The 12,826-nt window shown below is 40.1% G+C and overlaps 1 protein-coding gene across 2 annotated transcripts in view; it reads left to right on the top strand.

Moving 5' to 3' along the window:
• Nucleotides 1–11,637, top strand: part of Cfap210 (cilia and flagella associated protein 210) — a 34,141-nt gene extending 22,504 nt beyond the window's left edge. The window contains exons 8-9 of one of the 2 annotated variants that reach the window (NM_001127486.1): nt 4,583–4,747; nt 11,296–11,637. In NM_001127486.1, the coding sequence (NP_001120958.1) occupies nt 4,583–4,747; nt 11,296–11,637 (507 nt within the window). Of the gene's footprint in view, nt 1–4,582; nt 4,748–11,295 lie in introns of those variants that run through there. The other variant, XM_039104845.2, reaches the window with a different exon arrangement.
• Nucleotides 11,638–12,826: the final 1,189 nt, after the last annotated feature.

Raw genomic sequence — 12,826 nt, 5'->3', positions numbered from 1 at the left:
ATGTATTTGCTGTATTCTGGGTGTGTCTCTCAGGAGAGATCTACATCCGGTTCCTGTCAGCCTGCACTTCTTTGCTTCATCCATCTTATCTAATTGGGTGGCTGTATATGTATGGGCCACATGTGGGGCAGGCTCTAAATGGGTGTTCCTTCTGCCTCTGTTCTAAACTTTGCCTCCCTATTCCCTGCCAAGGGTTTTCTTGTTCCCCTTTTAAAATGACACCCTTTTATCTCTAGTTTTATTCATTGCTCCCTTCTAAGGTCTGTCAGTTTGCATAGCATTTTCAAGGAACCAACTATTTGACTTTGTGTATTAATTAGTCTTTAAGTCTGTATTTTATTAACCAAATGCTAATCTTTATTAATCCTTTACCACCTACTGTGCTTGGGACTTGACACGTGTGTTTTAAGAACTTGAGGTTCATCATTAGGGTGCTTAGTTGATAGCTCTCAGAGCACTTGTTGCTATAAACTTTCTTGTGACTCCCTTTGCTGCCTTCCAAAGGCTCTGATGGAGTGTGTTATCACTTATCTCTGGGAATTTTTAAATTTCCTCTCAGATTTATTGGATGACCTACTGTTCATTCAAAACTGTCTTGTTTAGTTTGTGGTTTCTATAGCTTATTGTGAATTTCTAGTTTTAATGTCTTATGACCTGATAAGATATAAGGAATTGTCTCAGTTTTCTTCATTTGTTGGAACCTGGCTTGTGTCCTCTGATTTTGGAGAAAGTCCCATGTGCTGAGAAAAGTGTGTACTCCTTTCTGTTGTGTGAAGTATTCTGCACATATCTATTAATCCAGCTCACCCATGTATATTTTAGCTCTGAAGCTCCTTTACTTGGGAGTTTGGAAGAACGATCTAAGTATGAGAGTGAAGTACTGAAGTCCCCACTATTATTGTGTCAAGACCTATGTGGTTTTTAATGTTCTAACGCTTTTTTTTAATGAAGTTAGGGGGTCCTAATATTTGGTTCAGGAAAATTATAATTGTCATATCTTCTTTTCTTAAAAATGTATTTACCTTTATTTTATATGCAATAATGCTTTTGCCTGCATGTATGTCTATGTGAGTGTCAGATCTTGGAGTTACAGACAGTTGTTAGCTGCCATGTGGGTGCTGGGGTCTGAACCTAGGTCCTCTGGAAGAACAATCAGTGCCTTAATCACTGAACCATCTCTCCATCCCCTGTTATATCCTTTTGATGAATTATTTCTTTTATTAATATTAGTGCCCCCTTTATTTCTTCTAATTAGTTTTTTACATTTTTATTATTTATAAATTTATTTATTTTATATATAAAATATTCTGTCTGCACATATGCCTGCATAGCCAGAAGAAAGTCCCAGATCCCATTACAGATGGTTGTGAGCCACCATGTGGTTGCTGGGACTTGAACTCAGGACCTCGGGACCATCTCTCCAGCCCCTTCTAGTTAGCTTACCCAGTCTGATAGAGTACTGGCTGTGCCTGCTTGCTTACATTTTGTTTGTCTGGTCATTTTTCCCATCCTTTGATATTAAATCTTGAGGTATTTTTTCTAGCTATGTGTGTTTCTTAGAGGCCATATGTAGTTCTTTATTTTGTCTTTGTCGTAAAACCTTTGGTTCTTGTGGTTGCTGATGGAGAGTCTAGAGTAACCCGGGTATTTGTGCCTTTGTGTGTGAGTTGATGTCTCCTCATGCTGGTTTTAGGAGTGTTTCTTTACTCGGTATTTTTGACATCCTAACTACAGTATGTCATGGAGAGTTTCTTCCCTGCTCCTGTCTTTGTGGAGTTCCATATGCCTTCTGCTGGGATACCTACTTCTCTCTGTAAGTTTGCAAAGTTTTCCACTATGATTTTATTAAGTAGTCTGTCTATTCCATTTTTAACTCTGTTCCTTCTTTTATACCAGGAATTCTCAAGTATATAAATTAATTTTTTCCTGAATATATTTTTGTTGGAGTATTCTCTCACCTTTGTCCTCCAACCCTGAAATTAGGGTTTTTTTTTGCATATATATGTACTTGAGTGGTATTAATGGTGTCTGTAGTGGTTTTAATTTATTGACCATTCTTCATCTTCAGTATTTCTGTTTGATTTTTTTCAATGTTTTAATCTCCTTGCCAAATTTTTCTTCTACAATTTGAACTTTTGCCACTAATTTTTTGTTATGTTGACTTTGGGGACTGTCTTGTCAAGGTCCTGGACAGGTTTCTATAATTCGTACATCTTTTCGACTCTTTTATAGGGTCATTAATTCTTTTGAACATAAGACTAAATTATTTCTCAGATATTTAAGCTCTCATTAAGTTTTGACTCCCTTGTAGGCAGTTGTAGGGTGTGGTTCTGATGCTAAGATCTGTTCCCCAATTGGTTCTTGTTACATCAATAAAGATACTAGTGGTCAATGAGCTCTGAGGAATAGGCAGGACCTCCCAGCCCCCATAGGCAAGCTAGTAGATTCAGGGGAGAGAGGAGGATTTTTGCCTTGCTTCAGATGGAGAAAAGGTGACCAGCCATGTGAGATGTTGGGAGGAGTAGCAATAGGCCATTTCCCCAGATGGAGATTAAAAATGCAACTAAGGCTGAGGGCAGTTTTGGGTGCTGAGCTCAGAGTATTGGGAAGGCCATGCTAGCCACTGGAGAGTAGACGCCCCAGCAATTGACCCATAGGCAGGCTGAAAATTAAGTTAATGTTTGTGTGTGTGTGTGTGTGTGTGTGTGTGTGTGTGTGTGTGTGTGTGTGTGTTTCATCCAAGGATCCAAGGGAACCTGGGTGGGGCTGATAGTGCAGTCCTCCTGGAGCTTAAAGTGGGGTAGTAGAGACCACACACTACAGCAGTTAGCTGGTTAGCTAGTTGGTTGGTTAGTTGGTTAGTTGGTTACTCGGTGGGCGATGGATGCATATTTCCCGTGTATACTCTGTGTGCCTGTGCTGCTTTGTTATGCTTATACATCTGTTGAAGTGGATTTTTTTTTAATTCCTTCTATTCTGAGCCTATTAGGATATTCTGGTTTTTTGTGAGTCATATCTCAAAGTTCAGCTAGTGGAACTGGTGAAAGCTGATGCTGAATATTGCCTGAGTTGCTGAAGTGGGCCTGTCTTGGCTATGTGACCACATGAGCCAGGGTAGGGCTGCACTCAGCACCAGGGTGACCAGTTGGAGTCAAGTCCCGACCACTCATACCTTGGAGTCTGCGCAGCTGCTGGAGGCAGGATACCAACGTCAAGCCCAGTGAAGCTTGTCTGTCTTCTATACTGGGATGTGCTTACAGTTACGGGACCACATGACCTCTGGGACCATGGTGACAGAGACTTCAGGTCCTGCAGTGACTGCTGCAACCTCAGAAATCAGAATTCTGCAACCAGAATGACCTCAGACACTGTAAAACCAAGAATCCAGTCCCTCAGGGTGGAGCTGAGGCTTGGCTCCTGTGCTGACTTCTGAGACTCTGGTCTGCAGACGCTAGAGGCCCAGTGCCCAGTATTCACTGGTTGCCAAATACCAACCTTTATTTTTATACCATAGATAGTATAACCATCAGTTAGTTACACACAAGGTATTACTTAAAGGTATTTGTTTAATTTATTTGTTTTATTAGTTTATATGTATGTTTTGCCTTCATGTATATCTGTGCATCATGTGTGTGCCTGATCCCCACGAAAGCCATATTGTATCATCTGGAACTGGAGTTACAGAGGGTTATGAGCTGCTTTGTGGGTGCTGGAAACCAAACCTGGAACCCCTGGAAGAGCAGCCACTTCTCTTAACTGCTGAGTCATTTCTCCTGCACACCCTTCACCTCTTGTCTTAGTTAGGGTTTTACTGCTAATGAACAGACACCATGACCAAAGCAACTCTTATAAAGGACAACATTTAATTGGGGCTGGCTTAAAGGTTCAGAGGTTCAGTTCATTATCATCAAGGCAGGAGCATGGCAGAGTCTAGGCAGGCAAAGGTGCAGGAGGAGCTGAGAGTTCCACCTCTTGTTCTAAAGGCAGCTAGGAGAAGACTGGCTTCAGGACACCAGGAGGAGGGTCTTAAAGCCTATGCCCATAGGGACACACCTACTCCAACAAGGCCACACCTCCTAATAGTGCTACTCCCTGGGCTGAGCATATACAAATCATCACACCTCCCCTCTGCCAAGCTATTTATGGATACAAAGCAATAAATTCTTCTTCAGAACCATTTAAAGTGACAGGATTGCTTTTTATGTTTCTTTAAATGTTTTAAGAAAAGCCACATGAGTTACCTGATTACCTTTTTGTATTTCTTAATCCTAGAAAATGGGTCCAGGCTCCACGCTATCTCATGATCTTCCTGTCTCTGTTTCCTCATCTCCACCGCTGGGATTACAGGCGTGCGTTACGGCCCACAACTCTGTGTGCTGTTCTTAACCAAAGACAGCGGTCTATTACTCTCCTTACACCTTCACTAAGTATGTCTCTGCTATTCAAGAGAGAAAAACAAACTAACAGCCACCTGTTCCTCTCTCTGCTCCTGGCTCTGTGCTTGAAGCATTCTGACTCCTTTTTAATGAAAACTGGTTGCTAAAACTTATTTTATTTTTTCCCATTGCCATTAAACATCTAGATGAAAAATAAAGAGGAAGAAGAAAAACAAAGGAAAATAGAGTCTAAGGAAGAATTGCAGGCTGTCTTGAAGGCAGATAAGATGTTCCAGGAGCTTGAAAAGGAGAAAAAACTCAAAGCTAACAAAGAGAAACTGGAAGTTCAAGACGCTCACATTCACCAAATTGTAAGTCTTCTCACTTTCACAGGATTTTTTTTTCTTCCTTTTTTTTTTTTTTTTTTTTTGGAGCTGGTGACCAAACCCAGGGCCTTGCGCTTGCTAGGCAAGCGCTCTACCACTGAGCTAAATCCCCAACCCCTTTTCACAGGATTTTTAAAGTGAACATGTAATGGAGACCTCATTTTGGTTTTCTTTCTCTTAAGTGGTTTCCTTCACCAGACAGGAATTAATGATCGTTACGGTGTCACAATAAAAACATAGTGAAAGTGTGAATTAGCTTTAGGATCTCTGCTCTGGGATTCTCTACCATGATGGCTTAGGGGCTGACCTAAGTGGGGCATCAGAAAAGAAGAAACACGAGCTGTGCATATGGAATAGCAGGGATCCGGTGGGCTGTGCACTCTGATGAAGACGCACTCAGCCTGTCTATTCCATCCATCGGAAGTGAGGAGGCAGGTTTATACATACAGCTCCAACAGGAGGCGGGGTATTACATACAGCCGAATTAGGACTCAGGCTTTAGTTCATCTTGGTAGGGAGTCTCTGTAGGGAAGCATTCTCAGGCTGTAAGCATCCAGGAGGACGAAGGTGCCATGGGCATTTACTGCACACACACTCAACATCCACACTTGGACTCGGGGAAGGCTCTCCCCCTCCATGAGGCATTGGGTCCTTGACATGTCTGTGCTCACGGCAACAGTATGCATTCATTCCGGACTGCATCTACTCTGCACAGCTCTCATTCTAGGCTTTTTTTTTTTTTAAGATTTATGTATTTTAATTATATGAGTACACTGTCACTGTCCTCAGACACACCAGAAGAGGGTATCAGATCTCATTACAGATGGTTGTGAGCCACCATGTGGTTGCTGGGAACTGAACTCAGGACCTCTGGAAGAACAGTCGGTGCTCTTAACCACCGAGCCATCTCTCCTGCCCTTTATCTTTATTTAGAGCTTGTTATGCTTAGTAAATACTCAGGATGATTCAGACACAGCATGGGCTCTCATGTGTATCCTTTGTTGGACACTGATTTCTTTGCAAAGTATCTATTCAAACCTGTTGACAGTTATTTTGATTTTTTCTTTTTTCCCACTTATTTACTTTTATTTTATGTGCATTGGTGTTTTGCCTGCATACATTTCTGTGTGAGGGTGTCAGATCCCCTGAAACTAGAGTTACAGACAGGTAATCTTGTGGGTGCTGGGAATTGAACCCTGGAAGAGTAGAGTGCTCTTTAACCACTGAATCTTATTTCCAGCACCCTTGATTTATTTTCTTAGTGTATATGAAGGTGTGTGTGTGTGTGTGTGTGTGTGTGTGTGCGCGCACATGCATATGCACGTAGGTGAACATGCATATGCATGTGAAGACCAGAGGCCAGCCTTGGGTTTCGTTCTTTCAGAGCCCTTCACGTGGTTTGAGACAGGATCTCTCAATGGGACATGGCCTTTATCAATTAGGTTAACAAGTCCCAAGTCTCAGCCTGATTTTACTGTTCCATAGCTAGGATTAGAAGAACACACCATGTTGCCTAGGTTTTTATGAGTTCTGGGGATCCAACTCAGTTTTTCTGTTTGCACAGAAAGCACCTTACTGCCTGAGCTATATCTCCCTACCCTGCATTTTTTCCTCATTGCTGAGGGGTGTGTGGTGTGTGCGTGCACATGCACATGAGAGGACAATATTGGGCATCTTCCTTGATTGTTCTCCACCTTACTATTTTAATGTGTATGTGAGTGTGTGTGTGAGAGTGTGTGAGAGTGTATGTGAATGTGAGTGAGTGTGTGAGAGTTTATGTGCCTGTGTGAGTGTGAATGTGTGTGTGTGTGTGTGTGTGTGTGTGTGTGTGTACCACATGGATGAGAGTGCCTACAGAAACCAGAACAAGGTGTCTGATACCTTAGATTTGATGTATCAGGTGGGAGGTCTGTCATTGGAGGAGAAGGAAGGAAGGATGGGCGGGAGAAAAGTTTGAAGGAAGAGGAGGAGACTGGAACAGAAAGGAGGAAGAGACAGGAGGGAGAGGGAGAGAAGTTGTAGCAGGACAATATGGCAGGTGACGTTAAGATTCCACCCTGTACCTTTACAGGTTGTTACAAATGTTCCTAAGGGATGGATGTGTATTGGGCTTTGTATGTTTAGGTGGGCAATTATATCTTATCATTTGGGCTGAAGGTTATTGTGTCGTGTGTTCTTTCATGTAGTGATTTAAGTGTAAGAGAGTGTGCAGCGACTGGTCTGGGCCGCCACAGAGTTGGGATGTGTGTTTCTGGCATGGAAACCTGCCTTGGGAACTGCATAGGTAGAGAGATTGCTGCCAGGCTCAGAGAGAGGCCTTTGGCAGTGTTATGTGGGATGGAGCAGAGCAGGTGAGAGGCTTTGCTGACTGAGAATTAAGATATCCAGCAGATATCTTGGGGCACTGCGGTGCCGGACCTAGAGTGGGTAAAAGACAGCCTTTTATTTTTTATATTTTTACAGCAACAGATTTTCTCCTGTATTTTGTTCCCCTTCTAAGAAGTACTGAAGTATCCACACTTTTGTCTTTCTTCTTTTTGAGCTTCATGTGGGCTATAAATCGTATCTTGGGAATTTTGATCTTTTGAGGTAATATCTACTTATCAGTGAGTACATACCATGTGTGTTTTTTTGTGACTGGGTTAACTCACTCAGGAAGATATTTTCTAGTTCCATCCATTTGCCTAAAAATTTCATGAAGTCACTGTTTTTGATAGCTGAGTAGTACTCCATTGTGTAGATGTACCACATTTTCTGTATCCATTTCTCTGTTGATGGATATCTGGGTTCTTTCCAGCTTCCGACTATTATAAATAAGGCTGCTATGAACATAGTGGAGCATGTTACATGTTGGAGCATATTTTGGGTATATGCCCAGGAGTGGTATAGCTGAGTCCTCAGGTAGTACTATGTCCAAGTTTCTGAGGAACCTACGATTGATTTCCAGAACGCTTGTACCAGCTTGCAATCCCAACAACAATGGAGGAGTGTTCCTCTTTCTCCGCATCCTCACCAGCATCTGCTGTCACCTGAGTTTTTGATCTTAGCCATTCTGAGTGATGTGAAGTGGAATCTCAGGGTTGTTTTGACTTGCACTTCTCTGATGACTAAGGATGTTGAACATTTCTTTAGGTGCTTCTCAGCCATTCTGTATTTCTCAGTTGAGAATTCTTTGTTTAGCTCTATTCCCCATTTTTAATAGGGTTATTTGATTCTCTGGAGTTTAACTTCTTGAGTTCTTTGTATATTTTGGATATTAGCCCTCTATCAGATGTAGGATTGGTAAAGATCTTTCCGCAATCTCTTGGTTGCCATTTTGTTCTAATGACAGTGTCCTTTGCCTTACAGAAGCTTTGCAGTTGTATGATGTCCCACTTGTCAATTCTTGATTTTAGAGCATAAGCCATTGGTGTTTTGTTCAGGAAATTTCCCTCTGTACCCATGTGTTTGAGGCTCTTACCCCTTTTTTCTTCTATTAGTTTCAGTGTATCTGGTTTTATGTGGAAGTCCTCTTGGACTTGAGCTTTGTACAAGGCAATAAGAGTGGATCAATTTGCATTCTTCTACATGCTGACTGCAAGTTGAACCAGCACCATTTGTTGAAAATGCTGTCTTTTTTCCACTGGATGGTTTTATCTCCTTTGTCAAAGATCAAGTGATCATAGGTGTGTGGGTTCATTTCTGGGTCTTCAATTCTATTCCACTGATCTACCTGCCTGTCTCTATACCAATACCAGATAGTTTTTTTTTTAAATCATGATTGCTCTGTAATACAGCTTGAGATCAGAGATGGTGATTCCCCCAGAAGTTTTTTTTATTGTTGAAAATAGTTTTTGCTCACCTGGGTGTTTTGTTATTCCAAATGAATTTACAAATTGCTCTTTATAACTCTGTGAAGAACTGAGTTGGAATTTTGATGGGGATTGCATTGAATCTTTAGATTGCTTTCAGCAAGATGGCCATTTTTACTGTATTAATCCTGCCAATCCATGAGCATGGGAGGTCTTTCCATCTTCTGGGATCTTCTTTCTTCAGAGACTTGAAGTTCATGTCATACAGATCTTTCATGTGCTTGGTTAGAGTCACTCCAAGGTATTTTATGTTATTTGTGACTACTGTGTTTATTATTTATTGTAACTAGGGTGTCGTTTCCCTAATTTCTTTCTTAGCCTTTTTATCCTTTGAGTAGAGGAAGGCTACTGATTTGTTTGAGTTAATTTTATATCCAGCCACTTTGCTGAAGTTGTTTATCAGGTTTAGGAGTTCTCTGTTGGAATTTTTGGGGTCATTTAAGTATACTGTCATATCATCTGCAAATAGTTCTTTTTACCAGTGATACATTGTGGTAGTTTGAATGAGAATGGCTCCCGTAGGCTCTGTAAGTTTGAATACTTGGTCCCCAACTGGTGATGCTATTCAAGAAGGATGAATTGGTCTGGCCTTGTTGGAGAAGGTGTGCCACTCGAGGTGGACTTTTAAAAATATTTATTATTATTGCTGATTGGAGTAACAGGAAATTGTGAGTCACCTGATGCGGGTACTGGGAATCAAACTCAGGTCTTCTGCAGAACAATATGTACTTTTAACTACTGAGCCATCTCTCCAGTCTCATGGCTCTTTGAGGTCTCAGTAGCCTGCACCATTACCACTCTTTGTTCTGCCTGCTGTGGGTCCGACTCAAACCCTTCAGTACCATTTCTGTTTGCTGCGGCCATGGTCTTAGACGTGGTGGTGTGAGTCCCAGTAAACCCAGTAAAGTCTTCTTGGTCATGACGTCACTCTTACAGGACTAGAGAAGTAACTAAAACAGACACGGTACTGGTCATGATGTCACTTTTACAGGACTAGAGAAGTAACAAACAGACATGGTACTGGTCATGACGTCACTTTTACAGGACTAGAGAAGTAACAAACAGACATGATACTGGTCATGACGTCGCTTTTACAGCACTAGAGAAGTGACTAAAACAGACACGATACTTCCTATAGCTTTTTGGTAGATATCTTATCAGCTAACTCTCTGCATTCCTAATTTGTTGAAAATTTCAATATGACTGTTGAATTTTATTATGTATTTCTGCACATATTGAGAAATCATATCATCGTTTTCTATTCTACTCATATTATTATTATCATTATCATCACTATGGTGCCCAACCTGATCTTCACTCCTGGGTTCAAATAGTCCTCTTTTAACTACCTAAGTAGCTAGGCCTATAGGCCCAGATTATTTTAGAAAAAAAAAAGAAGTGTGTGTGTGTGTGTGTGTGTGTGTGTGTGTGTGTGTGTGTGTGTTTAGGTCCAAAGTTGATGTTGGCTATCTTTTTCAATTGTTCTCCTATTTTTGGACACACACACACACACACACACACACACACACACACGTGCCTATGGAGACCAGAAGAGGGAATTGAATCCCTTGGAACTAGTTACAGATGGTTGTGAGCTACCATGTGGGTGCTTGTAACTGAACCATGATCCATGGCCTCTGGAAGAGCAGCCAATGCACTTAACTGCTGAGCCCCAACTTCAGCCTGTACAGTGTACTCATAACGCAGTGTCTACTATGTGCCAAGCACTATTTAAAAATTATCTTCTCCTCCTCCTCCTCATTCTCCTTCTGATATGCAAACAAGGACATCTCATTTTAGCTTATTGCCCACTGGTGAGATTGTTTAAATTCTTCTGACTTCTGCTTTTATTGGATACTAATTTTTTTTAAGACTCTGGATATTTTATTGCCAATTCAGCAAACAGAACATAAGCCTTACTTTTAGAACTCAGTGATAAAAAGTTTGGTATTTCAAATTGATATACTTGTGTCTTTCCCTCATAAGTTTCAATTAGTAGAAATGATCAGATCTTATTTTAAAATTTTAGGTTGTTAAAATATTTTCATAGATAGTAAATATATTCATATACAGGAAAAACAACTTATAAATTCAGCACTTCTTATGTTACAAATATAAAGTTGAAATCTATTAATCAAAATTTCACAGAAAAACCATTAAAACATCTCTTCCAATATAAATTAATGTAACATTGAGACAAAGTCTAAAGTAAAGTATTTGGGAGATTGCCTAATACTTTCAGTTCTAATACATTTTCATAGATTGATGTCACTCAGTGTTCTAGCTTCACATTCCTGGGAAATGGGATGTAACTGGTGGCAAAGTATTCCATGTTGCCTTGATTTTGTGTTGATGGACTGGAACAATAATTATGTCTTTTAACTTACCAAAGATCACATATGTAAATGATTGAAAGATATTATATTTATAGCTGCTTGAATTTTACCTAAATTTTATTTATGCTTTTAATTTTGTTATGTTGTTTAACTGGGTATCCCATGAAGCTATGAGTTTAAATATTTAATCTATACTTTGAGTATATTCTTAGAAGCATAAAAGAATTAATGAGTAGCATATTTGTAAAATATGAGTTTATAAAATTTCAACTACATCTTAAAATTACACAGATATTTGGAAAACATGTTTTTGACCAATATAAAAATTTATTTTTCTTCCCAATAGGCCCTAAATAAGTTTAATTCAAAACAATTGAAGGAAGAAGACTTAAATTATTGGAGACTTACTGAAGCCCTTGCAGTTGAGAAGGAGAAAGAATTTGAGAAGTATGCCAGAGAAGTAATTAATTTTGAATCTGAATCAACAAAGAAATACACCTACCCTATGGTAAAAGCTGTGCAGGAAGGAGTGGGAGGTGGACGTGGACCACCCTTTGTAGGCAGAGGTGGGATAAGACCAAGCTATCAGGCAAATGATGTCACTGGCGTCCAGCTCCCTTTTTATAACAGTCAAGGATCAAAGTATGATTTTCAGAAGTCAAAGAGAAGGCTAGGTTTTACTTGGTAAAAAAGTTAATATTTTGATTGAAAATTTTTTTGTAATGAGCTACAAATATAATGGAATTTCTGATAATAAAGTCACTACTCGTCTCTATGAAATGTGTTGCCTGGCTTGATTCTTTGCATATTTACACTAAGTACACATAAAAGCTCAGGCAACCGTGCATGTGTGTGTACTTACAATGCATCCACCTTTTTTAGAAAGCCGGGTCTCTCAATAGCTGGAGCTCAACATGTAGGCTGGCCAGTGAATCCCAGGGATCTGCCTATCTCTACCTCCTCAGCACTGGGACTACAAGTCTGTACCACCACACCTGACAGTTTTCTTTAGTGTGGCCCTGAGGGTCAAAGTCAGGCCCTCACTTTATGACTGGGCTATATACTCAGTCACACAATGTCAACTTCATTTAAAATGTTTTGAGTAAGATAAAGTGCACCCACAGGACTTTATAGTCATGACTTTGAACCTATTGAGCAGTACCTCCCCATTTTCCCTCCAGTCTTTGCTTTGTCTCAGTCCTGTTCTAGTCTATAAGAATGCAGCCATGCTGTGGACTTCAGTGTCTGCTTACTTCAGTTACTTCTGTGTTGTGTACCATGTTGTCAATATTCTACTCTTGTTATGACTGAATCAGAGATAGTACTTCCCTCAACAGAAATCTGTTCTTATTCAATTTGTCATTCAGTTGCTACAATCGTTCAAAACATCGTTGTTACTAATATGCTTACTTCTCTGTGGTTTATTGTGTAGAGTATCTCCTAGAGTGAAATTACTTAAATTCTATATATCTAGTTATGTCTACTTGATACACAAGTTCATTGAGTTTTTATAAATTTCACCTTAGTTTTTAAAATTGTGCTTAAGAAAAAAAAAAACAAAACGTGCTACCCGGGCTAGAACATATACTTCTAAGTCAGACTTAATATAGTGCTAAGTAGATTTATATTTGTCTTAGTTAGGGTTTTATTGCTGTGAAGAGAAACAATGACTAAGGCAACTTTTATAAAAGAAAACATTTAATCGAGGCTGGCTTACAGGTTCAGAGATTTAGTCCATCATCATCATGGTTAGGAGCATGGCAACGTGCAGACAGTTATGGTGCTGGAGGAGCCAAGAGTTCTACATCTTGTTGGAAGGCATCTAGAAGACTATCTTCCTTAGGCAGCTAGGAGGATCTCTTCCCCACTGGGTAGAG

This window comes from Rattus norvegicus, chromosome 3 (assembly GCF_036323735.1).
Source record: "Rattus norvegicus strain BN/NHsdMcwi chromosome 3, GRCr8, whole genome shotgun sequence".
NCBI classification, from domain to species: Eukaryota; Metazoa; Chordata; class Mammalia; order Rodentia; family Muridae; genus Rattus; species Rattus norvegicus.
Note: the sequence above shows the minus strand (reverse complement) of the source record. Positions and strands in the feature narration are given on the sequence as shown.